Below are 22,421 nucleotides of genomic sequence, written 5' to 3' on the forward strand. Positions count from 1 at the left end.
GTCTGAGCCTTGTGAAATATTTTTAACCATTACTCTCTACATCAGAACTGCACCTTTTTTCTTCCCAGACCCGTTCTCCAGCGTGACCGGGGCCTCTCGAACACCTCGGCTGGGGACAGACGCTCACCCTGGGCTGCAAGGCGAGCCCGCGGGCTGCAGCAGCGCCGAGCGGCCGCCTATTACCTGACACATGATCCTCCTCAGGAGTCCCAGGTTCTTCCTGTGGGCCACACCAGCATCTCTGGCGTAGAAGCCGTGGGCCCTGCGGCTGAGGAGGCGGCACACGTTGTGCACCCCGCACGCTCGGAGGGCGGCCCTGCCCCCGCCGGCGGCCGCCTGCGGGCATTTTCTCGGCCCGCGGGGCGGGATCGCCTTTCTCCCCCGCTCCAGGCTCGCTCTCGGCAGGGCGTGCAGCCTTGCAGGCCCAGGCCCGCGCCGGGTTTATCTCAAACCTCCGCCCTTGCCCGGCGAGAGGTAAAGTGAAGCGGGAAGAGGCCCGAACGGCCCCTTGCTGCTCGATTCCCGAGCGAAGCGAACCGAGGCCTTCTACGGCGCTGCTCGCCCCGCGCTTCCCCGGCCGCCGCAGCTCCGGTTTCCGCAGACGCCGGGCGGGGACTGCCCTGCACCGCCTCTCCCGCGGCCCGCCGGGTACTGTAGTTTTCCCGGGAGCGGAATCGCGCGGCCCGCCCGGACTTCACCTCCCGCCGCCGTTACTGGGCGGGCCGCGTGGTGCCCGCGGGTGGCGGCCAAGCGGGGTCAGCGTCCCGTACGGGAGCGCTGCGGCGTAGGCGCTGATAAGGCACCGCTCCGAGGAGCGGGCAGGAGCAGGCGCTGCGCAGGGCTCGGTGAGAATCGTGGGCAGCGGCCGCCGGCCGGGACTGCGCGGCCGCCCGCGCTCCACGAGCTCTGCCCCGGCCGCGCTCCCGCCCATCCTGCGCTAAGGGATGCGGACGTTCGACGCGCGGGGCGTGCAGATGGAAACATTTTACCCATTGGGTTTTCAGTTAAATCAGGAAAGTTTTGTTAGTGGTCGCTAGTTAAGGAGAAGTGGGGACTGGTATCTTCTTTTTTAAAAAATATTCCTGCTACAGAGCTCAACATTCGGGGTTGGGCGGGGGGGCATTCCCGGGAATGCACGCCCGGCCTGGCACCTGCGACCTTTGGGCACCCGCCGTGAGCCCTTTTGGGTACGGCAGTGCGGGATTGAGTGTACCCGGACCTGGGGGAAAGGTTAAGGGATTGGTTGAAACCCGTTTAAAACTCCAAGGTCAACAGAAACTTCTTAAGATGTATGACACTTCATTTTTGTATTTTTAGAGCTACGTCCCAAATGTTGTCACGGTCATCAATCTCTACTTGCCAGCAGAGCAACTGAAGTCTGCGGACAGACTCGTTTCTCTTCCTTGCCAGAGGCCAAGCGCCCAAATGGGGTAATCAAAATTTGCTGATGTTTTTGTGTGCCCGTATCTATTCTTCAGGATCTGAGTGGAACGTTGAATCTTCACTGATAGTGAAGGAGAGTCCTTTAAATTTCTGGTGCTTTGCAGTATTGCTTGCAGGGAGCTAAACACAAACACAATGGTTGCAGTTGCTCCTTCAAAGAGCTGATTAGGGCAGTAAGTGGAGGATACAACAACAATGGATTTGCAACAGTGACTTCAGAGCTGGCAAGGCAGGTTGTAGCTCACCAAAGTACACATGGACATCCAGAGTCCTGCAAGAATGTAAATGGATGAGGTTATTGAATATAAATTGTAGACAGTAGTAAAATTCATGCTGCTCTATCCCAATTCTCGTCACCTTTAATAACAAACCCCATAGTTTGTGTTGAGACAAATTATCTTTTGTTAGGTAATACATTTAAATATTCAGTATTTTGTAGATAATATATTTAAAATAGTTTAAGTGATTGCATTTGGAGGTTTAGATGTATCTTGCAATACATCTAATACATCTTGGAGGTTTAGATGTATCTTGTGTGGGTGTATACACATGTAAAGTCTCAATACCTTTTTTCTTTCCTTTTTCCTCTTTCCGTGTAAGTAGCAGCCAGCAGAGGGTGTGCAGGGTAACGAGGAGCCCTTTGATTATTCAAGTAAATGTTTCCAGTAAACCCGCAGGATTTATCTCCCCTTCTCTCTCATTGCATAAACTATTTCCTCTTTGCTCAACTATTTTTAACAGACTACCTCACTAGTGGAAGCTTGTGGAAGAACAGGCACTTCTCAGCACATGTATATGTGATTAAAGTCATATCTGGTGGTGGGGCAGGTTTGTTTATTTTTATCTGCTTTGCTTTTTAACTAATTTTAACTTTGTTGTCTCTATAGGAATCAAAATAAATAAAAATAATTTTTCTTTTGTTTTTCTTTTCCCTTGGGAGTCACTGCTCTGCAGCAGTTTTACTGAAGTTACTATATGCTCACAGGGAGGTCTGCATTGTTCCTGGTGCATGAGAAAGAAAAAGAGTTGAAATTTTTAGGTCTGCTGAGTTTGAGAAGTTGTGAAATACCCTGTTGTTTCAAATGTGCATAAGTTTTTGGAAGTATGTAATTGAAAAACTAATTATGAAGCCCCAAGAGGGCATGATTAGTCGCTTGGTCAAGTAGAATAGGATTAAGCACTCAGTTAATGAGTGAGTCTAGGTGACAGTAAAGTCACCCCCACCAGATTGGAAATATTAAGAAATATTAATATGCATGTCTTTTAAAAATAACCACTGGTAATTAATAGTTCTACCTTCTGTGTTACCATTGTCTTGAATGTTCTTTTCCTTTTTGTTCCCGATTGCCACTTGCCACTTGTTTAGTGTAAGGTGTTTTGAGTTTTGGTAGTGTTTGATGGTGATAATACAGATTAGCAAGGCTTTACAGAAGAGCATTGGGGATTAATGGTCAAATGTTGTCTAGATAAGCTTCTAGGTACCAAGCAGAAGTGAGTTGTTTCCAGAATACTTTTCTGTCTAGGAATGTAACAAAAGCTGCACATGCTGTTCCTAATATAGGCTATTTTTGTCTTTATAACAAAGACTCTACAAGTAGTAGAGTAGCTTAGTTTATTCAGCATAAACAGAACAAGATGACTGGGGATAAAAGCATTATATAGTCAACCTAGGAGAATTGGAGATGGAAGAAGTTGTTAGATTTGTAGTTGGGGATCGGCCAAATGTCAAATATTCTCATCCAATATGTTCATTAAATTAGGTTCTTGGACAAAAGCAGCAGGTTTATTTCTGTTCTTTTTGTTTGGTTGTTTTTTTTTTTTTTCCTCTGACATCTCTCTTAGAATAGATACTTTTAAAGAATTTTACTCATCAGTTAAGTGGTTTACAAATGTTTTGGGGTTTAATTCACTGTTAAAAAAATCTTAGAGCAGTGCTTTTCTCCTATATCTAATTTTTCTTCTATGGCTGTGACTGCTCAGTGTTTTAATGGCAACATCAATTAATTTAATGCCAACTTCAGGTCTGGCTAGCAGTTGATGTGTGTGCATTCTTCTGCATGTTCACCTGCAAAAAACTGTATTAAAGATGCTGTGTTTACTTGTTTCTGAACATTTCTCAGTTAAACTGAGGACCTGATCTGCAGTTGTAACAATGACAAAGCTGTAAAGTTTAAAAGGCAGTGCTCCATGGGGAAACAAAGTTGCTCTTCAACATTGTTATAAAGTGCATTGTTTCTTTAAGGTTTTTTTTTTCTGAAAAATAGTTATGCTGCTACAAAATTTAAAAATTTTTTTTGTAATTCAGTTTTATGTTAATTTCCTTAAAGATGAAAGTTGAGTTCTTTGATTAATAATCAAACCTAAAGTATTCCTGTCTGACTGTGAACAGGGAAAGAACTCCTAATTCTTTCAGGCAACATTTCTTACTGTCATAACTTCAGGATATGATCATCTTACCTGACAAGAAGAAAGAGTGTTTGCCTGTTTCATTAACAAACTTCAGTTAAACAATTGAGCAATGACTCCCTTCAGAAAATGGAATTTAGGCTTAAAAGTGATTTAATGCATTTTGAGCTTTTAGTAGCCATGTTGCCAACTAATCTCATGATCTGTGGATGACTTCTAACTCTCAGGGATGTCCATGCATGTCTCAAGGGAGTTCATTCACATTTAACATAGATTATAACCGGAAACTTCCTCACTTACCCCACTTGCCTTACATTTTCAGAATTTATCTGCTAAAATTGTTCAACTATCACTCAAAGGCTCACTTTTTCATAGAAAGGCTTGCATATATGGATTTTACTGATGTAAGACCATCTTAGTCATCTGACTGTAGTTCCCATCTGTGCATCTTTTCATGTTCTTGTTGAGATATTTAGAAAGCCAAGAAAAATTATGTGACTAGCCTAGCAGCTGAATCATTGTATTTTGTGGTGAATATCAATGCTGGCACAGGAAATGCAAGATACTAACTCAGGTTTTTTCAAATTATTGAGGGAGGAAGAGGATTTGTAAACAGTTTGCAGTGTAATAATGGAATCTTTATCCAAGCATTTCTGTAATTTAATAATAATAATTTTGGATTGTGGTTTTGTGGTTTTGGAGGACTATCTCTTTATTTTTATTTTCAATAATTTTATTTTTAATTGCCTTTATGTAAATTACACATTTTGCAGAAATTGTCATGATGCCTTAGTTTTCATGTATAATAATTACTATTCCATTATATCCCATATGTGTTAATAATTATGGATTATTTATTAAAAATGCATGCATATTTTCAAATAAAACCCATTAAAAAGTTGTAGTAATTGAAGTGTAAATTGGAAGAGTTTTGGTTGCTGAGCCTCATTTAAAAAAAAAAACCAACCACAACAAACTCATTAACATTAAAAGAAGTTTTGATTTTTTAAATAGGCCTAAATGTTACATTTTCACTGTATGGCAATGCTTCTGTGTCATGATAACATTAGAGTCTCAGCAGCCAAAATTAACAGTGGTTTTATTTGGCATTTTCAACCATAAGGCAAACTCCATTTTATTTAAACTTTGACAAATAAAAAGAAATTTTAATCTTTTTTCCTTTTTTTTTCTGTAGGCTTAAAATGAATAAACAATGCCCTTTTTAAAGCATGACTCATTCAAAAGTACATGATTCATGAGGAATTGTTAATTTAATTGAAGTGATTCCTTTGCCAGTCATTGTATTGATGTGTACAGGTTAATAATTTTCACAGTACAAAACTTGTGGAACAGTACAAAACGAAATACTACTATTTTCCTTGAGATAGAAATCTTTGTTTTGCAACCAATTTGTACAGAATGTTTTCTAGTAGTGTCTTGTGCCTGTTCTCTTGTAACTATGTTTTGGATTTCCAGTGCATTAAATATGTATGTGTGGTTTTTATGGAAGCACACTGCAAAAAAACAAGAGAAAAAAGGCAGAATAAAATAGGACTTAAAATAATTTTAAGGAAAAAAGAACAAAAGCCCAGCAGAGTAAAAGTATTGGGGGGATGTTTCATTTTACTTGTCTCATAGAAAGCTTACGTTAACAAGAATATGCAAAAAACCCACCAAAAATGCTGATACTAGATACACACTCTTGTTTTCTTTCATTATTGACCCTTTATGAAGATATTGCTATATTTTACTTTACTTGAAATATAAGTTAAAATTATACATGTAATAGAAAAATCTGTATCACTTTATAATCTCTATTGATAGAAATGAAACGTATAAAAATTACATTTCAAAGACAGCAGCAAACAGAGATCAGGAGAATAAATGGCAGAAATGTTGGAAAGCTTTATGTGCACTATGTTTACACTTCAAGATATTTAATTTCCTGTTTACAAGTATAAAACCATAGTCATAGTTCCAGAGTGAAATCTTTTGAAAAAAAAAGGAGTGGGGTGAAAAATGTCAATTTTGCTGACAGTGTGTACCCACTAGAAGAAGTGGTTTCTTTACTGATCATTTCTTGCTTGCATTTGTAAAGGTACAGTATCAGTCTTGGGTTATTGTTTTACTGTGTATTTCTTTTCCTTCCCCTCTCTGACAGGACTTTGAAATGATACCAGGTAATTTATCTTTTGACTGGTTTCATTCCAGTAGCCTACTTTGGGATTATTTGGGCTTTCAGCACACTGAGGGGATGTTGCCATTTTCTAAAAAAGCATTTGAATTGATATTTTAGTAAATGATTTTTAGTAAATCTCGTTCATGGCTATTTGACCAGTCTCTCATGTAAGTGACATAAATAGTTGCATTACTGCCAAACTGTAATTTGAGTTTAATGTGTTCTCAGGTCTCTCAACACAACAAACTTCATTACAAGGCTTTCTGCTTTATGCCTGAGGAAAACCAAGATGCAACACAGGCACCAAAGTAACAGACGACCAACGGTTCCACTCGGATCACGGATTTTAACTGATCCTTCTAAGGTCTTTGAGCATAACATGTGGTGAGATGTTTCTTCAAGGATCATTTTCATATAATTTTGTATACTGTTTACTCTGGTATAATTGGGTGGGTGTATGAAACATGGTGCTGCCAGAATAGGCACATGAAGGAAGCACTAGAGGAAATCTGAGATTGTCACAAGTGACCTGTGTTAAAAGCTGCCCAGCTGATAGTTAGTCAAGGAGTGAAATCAAATATTGTTAGTGATCAGTAATCAATTAGGAGACAGAGGATCTAGAGATAAGATAGTCCATGTTATTTAAAATGGCAGAAAGTTTCTAGGTACAATACATTGCATGCTGGATTAGCTCCCTAATGCTTACCACTTTCAGGCTAAATGTGGAGTTGGCTATACTTCCTTGGTCAAGGGAGCTGGAAGCTGTCTGATTATTGTGTTAAGAGTGTAAAGTTTGTCTCTGTGTTTCATAAATCTACATGCAATGTAGTTCTTAAGTATCTTCCAGGCTTCATGCTTCCTGCTAGGTGGATGAATCCTTTTCATAAAATGTAAAATCAGGTGTAAATGCTGATTGAAGTGTAGGCTATATAATCGAGGGAGGAAAAGATTTTAAGAAAAGGACCACCCTTTTTCTGTAACATTGTTTTTTGATGAAACTCTGTCTGTTTGTTTGTTTTATAATTTCCTTCCAAAAAATTGGTCATGTGTAGCTTCAGTTTTACCTGCTACTATTTGGTGACAGTCTAACATAGAGTTACCAAACTTTGATGCAGGTGGTTGGAATGGATTGTGAAGATGGAAGTGAAGAAGCAGGGTTGTTCAGAAAGTGGATCTGCAGATGAATCTATGTAGCTCAGATGGGAAAACAGGTGAAATTGAATTGAAGCAGAGGTGCATTGAAGTTGTGAAGGTCTTAATAAGTCAAGAACCTGGCTGTGCTGGGGGTTAGGTCATTGTTTCTGAAGCTCATTACATTGGCAGGGTTCTCACTAGGGAGATAAGGAGAATTAGGATGTGGTGGTAGTGCTAAATAGGGTAAGCATAGTGCTACAGGGTAAGCATAAGATATTTGTCTTCTCTAACATTGATGTATGATGTCCTTTTGTTTTCCACTCATCATCTTTGTTAGTTCATAAAGTGGCATTCTTTTTGTGTGAATTGGCAGAGAGACAAGAGCTGCTACCATTGCTGCTAGAAATACTAAGTAAATTAAATTTGGGAACTAATGCTTTAGATGTCTATTGTGGTGCTTTTCTGTCATTTTGAGAGAGAAGTAATGAATGATGCTAAACACTGGCAAAAAAAAAATGCCTGCTTCTGTTCAGGTCAGTAATTGAACCAGTTTTTACATTATCACAGAGATAATTAAACCCTAAGTTAGCAAACAAGGTAACAGAAAAAGACTAAGTTGAATAGGCTGAACTGAAAGCAGCATTGTTTGATCTCATATCAGGCCTACTCATGTTAACAGTTCCTGGTGTGGTTAAAATGGATAGCTTGCTTTGCTGCCTCAGTGTTCAGCTTAAAACACTTCTGTATTTAAACACTTCTGTGCTTAGAATTCTTATGTGTCTCATGTTCCTACCAGCTTGTGTTGCTGAAGGAGCTGCCTCATGTGAAGCATCTATATATGTAAATAATTGCTGTAAGAGCTATGCAGTGACCCCTCTTTTGTAGATTTTGATCAAGAAGTGCTGCAGCAGTACTATTTGAGATCTACCATATGGAAATTTCAACAAAAGCGCCAAAAGGAGCTTTATGAATTTCCAAGGAGGGGAAAAAAAAAGAAAAAAAAAAGGCAGTTAATGAAGATAGAGGGCTTCAGGCACCTTTAGTATTGTGTGTAGAGCCCCTGAGGGCTCTGACAGACACACAGTGATGGATTAAAATTGATCAGCTAAAGATTACAGAGCAGCAAGTCATCTGTCAGAAGGGCTGACTGTGTATTATTGCCATCTGAATAGTCCTTGGTTTCAGCTTGCTGGAATAGGCAAGGTCAGCACTGGTGATAGCAGTGAGGGAAGCAAGTCTTTCCAAGAGGATGTCTGCCTGGCAGTGCTTCGGTCACTCAGTTTTATTCGACTGCAGCGTGTCTGTCAGAGCCATGACACTGCACAGGAACATTTGGTATATGAACAAATACAGGAAGGGGAGAGGCAACCTGCTGGGGACAATAATGAGAAATATTTCAGTAGAGAGGCGGAAATCAAGTCTGAGGCAAGCAGACAAATACATACCAATTAGTCTCCCACAATTAACAAAAGAGGAACTGTGAAGGTCTAAGAATTAAATTACCTATATGTCACCAACTACGGAAAAGGAAGATGCTCATTAGCTTTTAGAGACAATCAACTCTTCAAGTTGGCACCTTCTTCCTTTTCCCATAGTAACCAATGGAATTTTAGTCTTGGGCTTTCACTTAGCTCATTTCAGTAGGATTAGGATCTAATAGATTACTTGAATTATATTATCTAATTTAATCTGTTCAGACGGGACAATTTGGAGGGACAGCTGATTGGCTTTTGAAACCGTCCTGCAGCACATTTTTGGGTACTCCCCATTGTGGTCTGATCCAAACCAGAATCTGCAGGGAAGGCAGTTTAGTCACCAGGGTCAGCTCTGGGCTTGGTTCTGTGACCATGGATTAACATAACATTTAGGTAACCACTGTACACAAGTATAGATGGCATAGACTTTGGAAACATTGCAGCACTGCTTGACTTGTCTCATTCTGGTTTGGTTTTTTTTTTTTAACATTACCTATCTCTGTTCCTCAGAAAAGTAAAATCGTGTTTATCAATTCCACCTGTTCCAATTGAATAGGTGGATTATGCTCCCTGTTTCAGAACAGCTGATTTCTTTGCTAGTCCTTAGTTCCTCATCATAAACACTACTAATGTGAGGTGTTTCTTGCATTAGGGTGTTTGTTGGTAGGTCTCTTATTGTATCATTAGGGTGTTTGTTGGTAGGTCTCTTATTGTATTCAGCTAAATACAGTTCTAATGGACACTCAAAATACACTCCTGTAAACACACTCAATTTGTAAGATACATATAATCCTGATATTAATAAAAGAAATACATGCTACTTCAGTCTTTTGGCAGTTGGAACATGTTTCTTAATCACTTGACTTTTACCTAATTAGTAATTAATTTTTATCTATCATACACTGAAACTTAGGTTTTAACTGTAAGTCTCCTTGTGGTCATTTGCTTGCACTCAAAAATAAAAAAAAAGGTATTTGAGACAGTGTAGCTAATTCATGACTGTTTTTCCTGGGAAAAAATATTATGAAAAACCCTATTGAAAAGCTGTTGCTTCAATTGCCTTCTGCAGGGACCACATGCAATGGTCACAAGAAGAAGAAGAGAATGCCAAGAAAAAAGCAACAGAGAATTCTCTTGTGAAAGTTCAATCAGAAGACCAAGGTAACAAATTTCAAATGGTATAAAAATTTTTTAATGCTCTTTATTAAAATAATTGAAGATTTACAGAGTTCAGGAACATTTTTTTTACTTCTGCATTCTTTTATCTAAATTTTTTATTATTTTTTTTTCCCTTTGTTGCCTCAAAAGAACTCACAGTGTGTTTTTCCTAACAGTACAGTCTCTTATTTGAACAGTTTTACAATTGGGGTGGCAGTAGACTCTGTGTAAAACACGTGCATCAGGATGGTGCAGTTGTTCTGACCCGTTTTGCAGTCCTCCAGAATACAACTTCTACTACACAAGGCTTTTACAGAATCAAAGGGAATGAATTTGCAATCAGCTAGAGTGCTGGAGATGAAGATTCCCATATACAATATTCAAATGCTTTTCAGTGATTTGGGAACTATTTAGAGAGCTTGTGTTTGTTCATTGCACTGTATTTCTGTTAAATGCCATACAAGTTGCAGTGGTCCCAGCTTGCTGCCTTTGCCAGGGAGTGCCTCAGGAATCCATGTGTCCACTTTGTGTGGAAGGTGTTCCAATACATCCTCCGTGGTCTGCTCTCTAAGGGATTGAGGAGTTTTGTGCCTGTCTTCAGAAGGAAATTTAATGTATTCTGGGTTTCTGAAGAGTGATAGCTCTAGTTTCAAACTGGCAAACTAAACCATAGACTAAACTCCAGGGTGGTTAAAGCTGGAATATCAACTTGATAGTAGCATAGAAGACTGGATTCTTCATTTATTCTTCTGTTAGGAGGATGTTCTGAAAGTAGTCACTTGGATATCTGTGCCTCAGTTTACTTAGCATGTCATGAATCTGCCAGATAGTGTTGTTATGATCCTATGCCTTGGTGTAACCAAGGCACATGTTGGAGTTTGTTTGAATTACCTGAGAATGTGCCTTGCATTGTGTGCCCTTCATCACCTGGAATACTCTGAAATTGTCAGCCTGCCTTTCTCTGTTACCTCTCACATTTTTTATCTACATACAGGAGTACAATGCTTGTTTTTCAAAAATTACATCTAATATATTAACTTGATTTGTACAAAGAGCTGAAAAAGAGCTTGTGATTGAAAAGTAAGCTGTGGGGCTGTGTGCTCATGGAATCTTGTATTCTTTATCTACAATCAATTAGAAGTTAGTTTGTACTGGTGAGAAATGGAATAATCAGGCATTTGGCTATTGCCATGAAACACAAGAATCCAAGGACATTTCTTATGAATGCCCCTCTGTTTAGAGGTTGAATAGGTGAGCATTGCTGATAGTGTTCCTTCAGAAAGCTTCAGCTTCATTCTGCAAATGGAAGTACATTTTGGCCTATTTGTGTAAACAATGAACCAGACCAAGGCTAATGAGCAGGTTATTTTGGGGCCTTGAAAACTACAGTGAGGGGAAAAAAGACAGATTTCACCAATGCTATTATATTACTGAAGTAGAAGAGCTCTGATGAGCCTTTTTAAAGCAAGAGCAGTGGAACTGAATGAAGTCATGATACTACATTTAGGAATTTGATTTCCATATTACCATGTGCAGTTTCTTCTCAGGCATGCTTGCTAGCAGTTGAAGATTGTGTTATGTAGAAAAATTGATTGACAAAGTAAAGGTTTTTTTGGTTTTTTGTTTTTTTGGTTTGGTTTTTTTTGGTGGGAGGTTTGGTTGTTGTGGTTGGTTGGTGGGTCTTTTTGTTTGGTTGGGTTTTTTTTTTCTTAGAAGTTTATGTTTTTAAGTTATGTAATTTTTACATGCTTTGGAGTATTTTGTGGGTAGGCTAATTAAATGCACAAAATGAAATAAAAATTTGATAATACTGCATGCATGTTATTACACAAAGATGCAGGAATGCCCAGTGCAACAATGCAAAGTAAAGTGTTCCTTCACTTAAACCCATGTCATTCCTAATACAGTTTGAAAGGCTGACTTTAGCTATTTCTTTCCTTCAGTTCTGAAATCTGGAAAACTTGATGTGAATTTAAGTTCAAGAATTCTGAGCAGACTTGTAGGAAAATTGTGACTATAGCAAGGGGTGATAATAATTAAAGAATCTTTTGACTAGAAGGGTTTTGGTTTTTATACTGAAGCTGAGCAATCTATAAATGCAACTTAAACTGTTGAAATCTGATATATGACCTCAGTCAACTCTGAACTCTAAATATAAAACAGGCCTGTACAATTACAATTATAGGGCTGGGTCCTGCCCTTTAATAATACAATTGGATGTATTAAATGTTAATTTTAAAACATTATGCAGATTTCTAGGACAAGGCATTCTGCCACCTCCTTACCACTTCCCACTGCCTGACTGTGCCTCTAATGATAATTCTCAACCTTGTTTATCTCTGAAAAGCTGTAGCAATTTAGGAAATAATATGTTAAGATTTAAAGAGAGTAGTAGAAGTGCACTGTACATTTACTCTGTACATTTATATTAAAAGAACTAATGTGTTGGTATGAGTGAGAACAAAACCGGAAAGGCAGCACATTATATGAGGTACACTTTTGCAGCAAGAGATGTGAGGGGTAGCAAGATAGTTCTGCAAATGCTTTGGAAATAAGGGGGAAAAACAAGAAAAAAAATTTTGTTTGGTACTTTAGGAGGGATAAGGAAGGGAAAACCATCAACAAAAGAGACATTGAAAAGCTGTAATTCTTATCTTTTTATCAGCCTTCCTTTGAAAGGGTTAGCTAGGTCCAGTCCAGCGGCTAGCACAATTAGTGCTAGTGAGAAGGAAGAAAGATTTTGTTCTTGAAGTGAGAAAGAGCAGGTTACAAAGTACATCCATAGAGTACATGGATGAGTGGAAAAGCAGAAAAGAGAATATTTGCTTTTTAAAAAAGGAGGTGGGAAAAAAATAAGAGTCAGATAATTGGTTTTAGTTTCTGGAAAAATACTGGAAGAGTGCATCCAGAGCTTGCAGACGTTGGGATCAGAAGAACAAAGGAGATGAATACTGGCCAACAAATATTTTTTCAAGGATAAATCACATAAAATCAAGCTAATTTTCTTCTTGGAGAAGGTTACAAGCCCTGGGGATAAGGGAAAAGCAGCAGATGTCCTGAAGTTTATCCTTAGTCAGGCTTCTGATTTGCTTTACTTGACATTTTCATAAGCAAGTTAGGCAAGTGAGAGCTAATGAAACTGCTTTTGGGTGAATGAATGCCTGCAAAGAGCCTTTCAGAATGGAAGGGTGTGCTGGGCAGAGGAGTGTTTTATTCTGTGTCCAGTTCTGCTTGGTATTTTCATTAGTGACCTCGGGAAATTAGAGACTTGAAGATGGTGTTAAGTGAAAATGTGTTTTAAGTATGGTGAAGGACAGGATTGAGATTCAGAAAGATTTGGACAAACATTGGAAAAAATAATCTGAAATATATAAATTTGCTAAAAATGAGTGCAGATTTCTTTGCTTCAGAATAATTCCTTGAGAAAAAAAACAAACTAGATTTTGGAACAATTGGCTTGGTAGTCATTTTGCAGAAGAAGATCTGAGAGTTGTGGTGAATCACTAGCTGAATCAGCAGTGTCATGCTGTTGCAAAATGGCAAGCTGGGAGTTATAAACAGGATTGCAACCTGGAAGCCTCATAAAATACTCCTTTTTCTCTGCAATTATAATGCCTTTGCCAGAATAAAACCCCCAAAGTAGTAAATCAATTGGAGAGAATCTAAAGAAAAATTGAAATTATCAGAAGTCTAAAAATCAAAAAGAAGAGAGTTAGTTTTAGACAATCTAGAAAATAGATTGTTTATGGGGGCATAGTAAAATACTTCAAATATGTAAATAGATGTTACAAAGAGAAAAGAGAGTAATCTTTGCTTTGTCTGCTTGATCCCTATCTGGGACGAGAATTGCTTGACCTAATTGCAAGATGGAAGTTCTTAGGTAGACAGTGGAAAAGGTTTCTAACTGTGTAGAAAATTAAGGACTGTATTATATTACTAAAGAAAGTTGTGTGTGAAAGGTGGTATTTTAAGAATAAGTTGAACAGATGTTTGTGAAGGAGGGATGTGAATTCCCTGATTGTGTGAAATCCCTTCCAGTCCTACTTTCTGACATTCTGACACTTAGTTAGAATGTTTTGTGAATTAAAAGTGAACACAAAAGTCTGTTGTAACTCTGAAGTGTTTTGAAAAAAAGAAAGCAAGTATGTTCCTTCTGTATTGTTGAATGCTTAGGTGTGAATTATTGTCTGTTTGCTGTGCAGTAGCATTTATCAGTCCAGTGCACAGAACTGGATTTGTTTTTTAAATAGGTGATGAGGTACCAACAAATTTGCAATTGATTACAGAATTTCATAAAGCATGAAAGAATTTCAATTCTTACATTTGAAAACTATTTCTTAAATAATTGAAAAGATGCATTTTTTTATAATTAGAGCATGAAAGCTTGTCTAAGAATCTTTAGATTGTGTATTTTGGTGGTGCTGTTCTATGATGTCACTACACTTTTAAAAATATGCTGTAAGCCTGTCAACCCCTTCCTAAGTGTCATAAAATCTAGTTAAACCCTCATAGGAGTTATTTTGAGCACAAGTTAAGGTGAGACACAAAATCCATGTGTTTTAATTTAAATGTACAATGTGTGGAACTATGGATTTTTAAACTGTATATTTGAGGTCCAAATTATATGTTGCTTTAGAGTGTTTTCTAGCTAAGTTCATATTCACCAAGGTTTTGTTCTGCTTTAATTTCAGATAAATATGAGAGAGAAGCCAGTAAATATTGGAATGAATTTTACAAGACACATAAAAATAACTTTTTCAAGGATCGCAATTGGCTGTTTCTGGAGTTTCCAGAAATTCTTCCAGAAAAAAGGAGAGAAGAGTTCAAAACAGAAAAAATATCTTTGGAACACACAAAAATAAATAATGACAACAGTTTTACACTCAAAAATGGAATGTTTGAAGAAGGAGAAAAATACTGGGAGAAAAATTATGGATCTGGTTCTACTGCTGTACAAGGATATGTATATAATAAAAATCAAGTGAAAGCTCTTACTGCCAACCCTCAAGGTAAAAAGTGTGGAGAAGAACTTGGCCAGGGCGAATCCTTCCCTGGTTGTGATGCCACTTACCGAATATTAGAGGTAATGCACTGCAAATGTTCTGCACATCTACAGAACTCCACAGAATTACTCAAAAATCTCATGAAGACCCTTACTAAGTATCAGGAAAGCAAGCCTTTGGAATTTTACATACTACATTCATTTATGGCAGAACCTTTGAGAGAAACCTAAATCTGGACTTGGTTTTCCCGTTACAGTTTTTCCATAGTTAGAATAGGGCTAGATTGTCAGATTCCATTTTCATTGAAAGTCAGGATTTTTATTTCCTCAGGACAGGTGTGAGTTTAAGTGCTTTGTCTCAAAGTGGAAGTACTTGCTGCATTCTTGCCAAATGGTGAAATTGGACAAGAGTATTGCATTTTCTTATGCAGTTTGAGAGACTAATTCTCTTTTAACTTCAGAAAGACATTGGGGAGAAACATGATCATGTACATGATTTGAGAGCTGTGGTATTAGCTGATTATATCTTTTCTGGCCAACATACCTTCAAGTCTAATGGGTCCTACTGGCCAACTAATTTAAGACAAAGATAGCAAAAAAAGGTTTTGTTTGCTCATTTATTTTGATTTTATCTTTCTCTTCTGATTTTAGGTTGGCTGTGGAGCTGGAAACAGTGTCTTTCCTATTCTGAAAGTTCTATGGTAAATTGTGTTGGATTTCCAAATATGAATGTTGTGTTCATATCTTCATTTTCACCAAATGTTGGTGCTGGATCTGTGCTGCAGGAAGCATTGAGTGAACCATTTTACAGTGCTGAGATATTGGTGCCATCAGTATAGGATACTCCTCATGTTGCTCCACCCTGGTCTTGGGGGATCATATTTGCTGACAAAGTTTGTCTCTGAGTGCATTCAGACTGAGTTCTTACAGTTAATCTCAGGCAGATTAAATATTCTCTTGTCTTATAGATCACTGTAAAGCTACCAGGTATCTCTTCAAAAGGCCAAAATTATAGAGACCATAGATAATGGTATGTGAGCTACTGGAAAGAAGTTCTATTTTTTCTGAATTGGCTGGTATATTTGTCACATTACTTGTGGTTTTAGTGTCAAGGCACAAGTCCTATATCACATTACCTAATGTATTGAAACGTCTTAATCCACTTAGCTTTCATTTTTAGAAAAAACTGTTATGACAGCTTGTCCTCCCATCCATGTAGGCAGGAAGGTTTTATTGGAAAGGATATGTATATTTCAAGGGTTGAAATAGATTGCTTTTTTTTCATGCCTTTAAGAGCTTGAGAGCAACATGATTCATTATTCTATCAATGAATTCTGATTGCTAGTATCACCATTATACAAAAATTCTCCATTTTACAGATATGGAAATGCAACAGGAGGAATTAAGTGGTGCACCAGGGTCATACATGATACCTCTGTTATCAATGCATCTTCATCCCACAGCAAATGCTTTGCTTTAGACAGCATGTAGTGAAAGGAGAGCCTGGTTTCATATGAAAACTTTGAAAGGAACCCTATATAGAAAAAGATATCACCTGGCTGTGTTGAAAAAGATGAGACAAACTTTTGTGTTTTCCTCACAGGAGGCATTAGTCATAGATTGGCATTTCTGATAATTAAGAAACTGCTCCTTAGGTATTTTTCCTGGAGATCTCTATTCATGTGTAAATCCTTCAGTCAATCACCTTGGTTGATAGATTGAACAACTTGCTTGTTTGTCTTGTATATGACCTAATGGAAAGATCTCTTAATCTCCAAGCAGGCTTGGCATTAGAGAACAGTTGGTTTTACTCTGAATTTAATAATCTAAAAATTGCCATTCTGGCAATTACATGCATATAAAATAATGTATCTATATGCATATAATTATGTGCATATAAAAACAAGCCAGTGTCAAGCAAGTGTACCCTGGTTACAAAAGAAAATTTCACTAAAGTTAGTGATGTAACTCTTAAACCTCTTCCCCCTGCCTCCCTTAAAATTTAAGTTAGTGCTTTTTAATACAGTGTGTCATGAAAACACCATGCAGATCAAGCCATGTCTTTGTCTTAAGTGGACTTTTTACGTAGTTAGTTACATAGGATAGTTCCTATTCTGCTCTAAAAAAATAAAAGAAACCCCAACATTCTAACAAGTCTATTAGGTAATCAGCTCAACCTTTCCAAAGGGACTGACTGGGTCCAAAGCCTGGCTGCCTGTCCTCATTCATAATAAATACGTAAATTCAGCAATTCTCATGGTGGTCACAGAGCTGATAAAGGTTTTGCTCAGCAAACCAAACAAGCATGGAGTATATTTTGTTCCAGAAGCATTCTCCTGTTGAGCCTTCAGAAGTCACTAGCTTAGTTGTGTATACTGTGAGATCTACAGGCACTGGCAGAGTTTATTGATTCCCCTCTAAAGAAGCCATCTATCCAAAATCTTAAATATATTTTAAATTAATTAAATTGATCGTGAGTCGATCATGAAGTCATCTCTTTGTGGGTTTTGAGTAGCTTTCTCAGTTTATCCTTCTGAGGTGAAAAACTTCTCCCTAGAATTGCTAGTATCTAATGAATGGTACAAGGAAATTTGCTGCTGGCTGAGTCTTGGATGGGAAGAGAAGGGAATACAGTGCTGCAGGAAATTCTTATTCATCCTAGTTGGAAAGCAAAGGAGATAATGGAGTACAATAACCAGTAATGCGTAATCAAATCAAAAGAGCAGCAAGGTGACACATGGAACCCCAAACTTCTGCAGAACTGGGTGACTTTTGCAATTCTCCATCCCTGCCCAAATCATATTGCTAACTAAGCTGCATCCATGGGTTAATAATGCAGTGCTCCTGTAAGAAAATGTGACCTATTAATTGCATTTATGCATTGCAGCACCAGGACATTGTCATCAGTTCTGACAGCCCTCTGTGACCTTTTTTCTTTTCCTTTTTGCTTCCTCACAGACAAGGCTATAATTCTTTTTGTACTAGCTGTCTGTTGGTATTCTTATGAATTTTTCTGCCCTGTTGGTTCATTACAACCTATGTGGCTTTCCATGTGCTAGACATCAATAAAGCATGCTTGATCAAGCCTGTGGAGAAGCCCAGAGGACCCTCTGAAGTTTCATGAACACTGATGTAGACTTTCATCTTATACATTAATAATTTTCTAACTGATGTTGGTTTTGTTTTCCTAGCAATACACCTGGAACCTTTCTGTACTGTTGTGATTTTGCTTCAGGAGCAGTGGAGCTGGTAAAGGTAATTCATGCACTCTCTTTAGAGTACCTTACAAGCCTGTAATTCAGGAGGCTGCCAGGAAGCCATCTTCATGAAAAAGAATGTGATGGCTTTGACAACTTTCAACTGAAGTTTTCAATATTCCAAAGAACAAAGTCATACTGTATGCAGAGAGGAATGAATACCATCAGTGAGCTTGCTTCTCAGCTTGAGTAAGATACCGGACAGAATAGGCTTTTATATGAGATGTTTTACAATGCAGAATAATTGAAGAAAAAATGTTTCTTGAGTCACAGTAAACGTATTAACTACTACTGTTCTCTCTGTGCCTCTTTTCATCTTTTTCCTGACAGTCACATTCATCCTACAATTCAGCCTGGTGTTCTGCCTTTGTTCATGATGTGTGTGATGATGCTTTACCCTATCCTTTTCCAGATGAGATCCTGGATGTCATTCTCCTTGTCTTTGTGCTCTCTACTATTCATCCTGACAGGTAAATGAAGACTAAAGGGCAAAGCAAATGGGTTAAATCTCTTTTTTAACGGAAGGTTTTCAATAATACCCAAAGAAGATGATGAATCTTTAATGTTATTTAATAAGCTACAGCATGTATAAGGTATTTTAAATGCTGTTTCCATTTTCAGGCTTCAAGAGAAAAGCTGGTCATGCTAATTATAATTAGTGAGTCTCCAGTCTCCATCAAACACAAGGGATATATTGTAACTAAGTACATCTCTACTAGAAGGGACAGATTCAAAAAAAGGCAAATTACAAAACCAGGCTGACAATCTTCTAGAAGGCAGTTATTTTTAGTGATCAAAACCAAACATTCGTGATTTAACACCTTACAATGTGTTGATGTAGACTTAGATTGCTGATTTAGCCACATTCAAATGCTTACATGCAGCCCTTTTAAACTAAAATGGATCTATAATTTTGTAACTCGTTTGGATTGCAAACATTTGATCTAATTTTCATGTGTAGCATTGAGCACTGTTAGCCTTTGCTAATGCCTCTCGATGTCTAATGAACCAAATTTTATGACTGTTAAGGTTGGCTGATTGTGAACATGACCTTTTTTAATGCAAAAAAATTAAAAGAGGGCATGTAAGTTAAACTTCTTGACTCTAACTAGATTATATGAAGGGAAATACATGCTGTTTGTGTGATAATACATTTATCACTTCAAGAATGTCATTAAAATGGGCTTGGTGTACAGAACAGTATTTGCCTAGGTCTGAGAACTGTTTCCCTGCTACTAGTGATTAGCTTTATACAGGAAAACCTTCCCTGTATAGAATATTTCTACTTTCTGTTTATTCAGACATGAGCACGAATCACACAAAGCCAGGGTCCAGGTTTCAAAAAGAGTTGAATCAGGAGACTTTAGATCTCTCTAATTCCAGCCATGCTGCCAGGAAGAAATTGGACGACAGTGATTCATTCAGTCACTGTGCCTGTAGAAGCAGTACTCAGATGTTCTGTCACAATTTCTGTGGATCTTTTCCTATTAATCTCTTAAGAATACATTTGAGGGTTTTGTCGTTGATTTTCTGTTTTGTTTGTTTTCTTTTTGTTTTTTGTTGGTTTTTTTTTGTTTTTTGGAGGGAAGTGGGTTGTCATTTTTGGTTTAGGTTGGATTTTTTTCCCCAGGGCTGACATGGATGCTTTTCTGTACATGTGTGTGTATACACACACAAAGATTTTCATGTAATTATCTGTGTTTTGAGACCCACTTTCCAAAGATGCCTTAGTCATTACTTCCATCTCATAGAATTAAAATGACCACATAAAGGAAAATGAGATCCAGATTCATCTTGCTCAATATACATTTTTTTTTCTGGAAACTTTGAAAGTGGGAAATGAAAAAGAAAACCAAGGAATCATGGTGCAGAAATTATGTACTTTGAAAAGATGGAAAATACATGTGAGAGGGACACATTTATATTCAGAAAATTGTTACTTAGTAATTTATCTCTAGGCTGTTGTGTTTAGTTTTTGATAATTGCTACTCTTGTAGTCAATTTTTAACACACTTCAATTATGCTAGAACGCACCTCTAAAATTTGGTTGCAGAATTGGAAGCATTAAACTTTCTTCAAGCTGTGTAATTAATGTCTTTTAGATTTGCTGGATGAAATTTCTCAAAGCACTTTCACTTTTTGTGCACATACACTTCTTTCCGAGTGTGCAAAACTTCTGCTTCTATAGGCAAGGCTGTAATTCTGTGCACAGCTACTGTCCTGAACAGTCTCTTACTCATAGGCGGTGCTGCCTTTTTGGTCTGTGGCAGCAAACTTGGTTGCTTATGTTTGCAAACTTCACCAGCATCTCATTTATTCTCTAAGGATGCAAGGGGTTGTAAATAGGTTGGCTAAGCTACTGAAGCCTGGAGGAATGTTGTTATTTCGGGACTACGGAAGATACGATACAGCTCAACTTCGTTTTAAAGAAGGTAATTCCTGAATGGTTTGGTATTTTACTGTTCATTTTAGCTCTTTCTGGGAAAAAAAAAAAAAGTGACATGTCCTTTTTCATTACTGCTCTAATTTCTTAGGTCATTGCTTGTCAGAAAATTTTTATGTAAGAGGAGATGGAACCAGAGTATATTTCTTTACCAAAGGTACGGAATGTTATAGTTTCATAGAATGGGTTAGGTGTTTCTCAAGGTGATTTGGATTATGAAAGCTCAACTTAAAACATAAATTTAAAGAAGGTTTATTGGCTTTTTAAAAAATTCTCTGCTTTTAAAAAGACCAAAGCTACCTGTTGTAAGAAAATAGTTTCCTTTGTATGCACACATGTTGCATTTGGGATCCTGCAATGTTGCTTACAGACGTCACGGGAAATTTCTCTTTAAGTATCCTGTGTGTAATTGTATGCTCAAATTTTATTATTTCACCATGCACATGATTTCTCTGTTAAAATTGAGGTAAACATGCTTGGAAGGAGAGTCTGTAGCTATAAATGACATAAAAGTCTGGATAGTCATTTGTCAGGGGAAGTAGCTTTATCTTGATAATATGTGAACAGTGACCAAATGGCATGCATTTGTTTACTCAACTATGGCACCTGGAACCTTGTGAAGAAAGGGTATCTATGGATGCTGTGAGTAATAACTAATGTGCTTTGGGCCTCAACATGACAATTGTTACTACAATATAAATCAAGAGCTGTGAAAATGAATTTCTAACAAATCCTTATTACAGGTAGTGTCCTTTAGCTTTCAAATTGCAAAATAAATTTAATTCCATCTTTGGTTGAACTACAGGTTGGTAATTACTACATTCTACAAATGACTTTCTTTTTTAATTGCAATAATTTTTCATATGAAAAAATAGATGAGGTATGGAACATGTTCACCTTGGCTGGATTAACTGAAGTACAGAATTTAGTTGATCGGCGATTACAAGTAAACAGAAAGAAAAAAGTCAAAATGCAGCGAGTTTGGATACAAAGCAAGTTCCAGAAGCCATTGCAATCTCTGCATAATCCTGAAGAAAGCACCAAAAGGCACCCTTGTAAATAATTTTACTCCAGAAATGCAGTACAAAATTGAACTTCAGAAACTGAAGGAAATTTGAGTACGTGTGTTTTCATTTAAGTATGCATAAATGTTGTGTTAGCCACTGAAAAGTATTAAAAAGTTCAATAAATGTATTGAACTGAAAACCTTTCTCTGACTTTCTTTTCTTTGTAAATTCATATGTGTAAGAAAAATCTGAGGGGAGATAAAGGCCATTTCTGACTATTGCTTTATATGCAATAATCTTTTCATAACTGTGACCAGGCATTATTTTACTCCCTTGAATATGAATAGTCAATAAGTATACACCTCATTCTGTTGAAATTCATGGTATATAAAAAGGTTAGTCTGAAGCATAATTGTTTCAGAGATTTAGAGAAACAGAATATCTGTTCTCACTATTACCACAGACTATGTTAATTTCTGAGTCATATCCTTTTCAACCACCATGTCTTACGACTGTAATTCCTCTTTGGAGGGAAATTTCTTGGTGCATAAATAATGAGGACAAAAATTTTTTTCTGATTTGCATGTAGCTATGATTTCACACTAACTGCATGTGATATGTATACATATCAGATTACTCAGTGATTTTTGTCCTCCTGACTGATTTATTATGCTGTCTTTGCTTTTCGTCTACATGCTCATAAGGAACAGGCCAATTTCAAATACAATACATTACACATTTAAAGTGCTCTAGATTGTAAACTGAATATGTTTCATGTAGAAAACCATTACCAAAATGCCAAAACAGTTCTGACACCAAATAGTTAATATTGGATAGTTGTCTGGATAAATACAAATATTATTTTTATGATAGGTTAGATACACTAGAGGGAGGAGCAAAACCAGTAGTCCTAAGTA

General features: G+C 37.5%; 2 protein-coding genes across 4 annotated transcripts in view; one reads left to right on the forward strand and one right to left on the reverse strand.

The window, feature by feature from the left end:
• Positions 1-602, reverse strand: part of DCAF17 (DDB1 and CUL4 associated factor 17) — a 19,394-nt gene extending 18,792 nt beyond the window's left edge. The window contains exon 1 of one of the 2 annotated variants that reach the window (XM_059475461.1): positions 184-602. In XM_059475461.1, coding sequence (XP_059331444.1) covers positions 184-192 — 9 coding nt within the window. In that variant the 5' untranslated portion in view covers positions 193-602. Of the gene's footprint in view, positions 1-53 lie in introns of both variants that reach the window. The other variant, XM_059475462.1, reaches the window with a different exon arrangement.
• METTL8 (methyltransferase 8, tRNA N3-cytidine) lies at positions 555-21,703 on the forward strand. Of its 2 annotated transcripts, none has more exons than XM_059475464.1 (11): positions 555-648; positions 1,318-1,430; positions 6,257-6,412; positions 9,707-9,798; positions 14,487-14,878; positions 15,449-15,498; positions 17,989-18,052; positions 18,385-18,524; positions 20,380-20,486; positions 20,589-20,654; positions 21,373-21,703. In XM_059475464.1, exons 2-11 carry the CDS (start codon positions 1,426-1,428, stop codon positions 21,558-21,560), a joined length of 1,260 nt encoding a protein of 419 aa, XP_059331447.1. In that variant the 5' UTR covers positions 555-648; positions 1,318-1,425; the 3' UTR covers positions 21,561-21,703. The 2 variants fall into 2 exon arrangements, with proteins under 2 accessions (XP_059331447.1, XP_059331446.1); XM_059475463.1 differs by lacking the exon at positions 555-648 and adding an exon at positions 685-845.
• Positions 21,704-22,421: the final 718 nt, after the last annotated feature.

Source organism: Ammospiza nelsoni, chromosome 7, assembly GCF_027579445.1.
Source record: "Ammospiza nelsoni isolate bAmmNel1 chromosome 7, bAmmNel1.pri, whole genome shotgun sequence".
Taxonomy (NCBI): Eukaryota; Metazoa; Chordata; class Aves; order Passeriformes; family Passerellidae; genus Ammospiza; species Ammospiza nelsoni.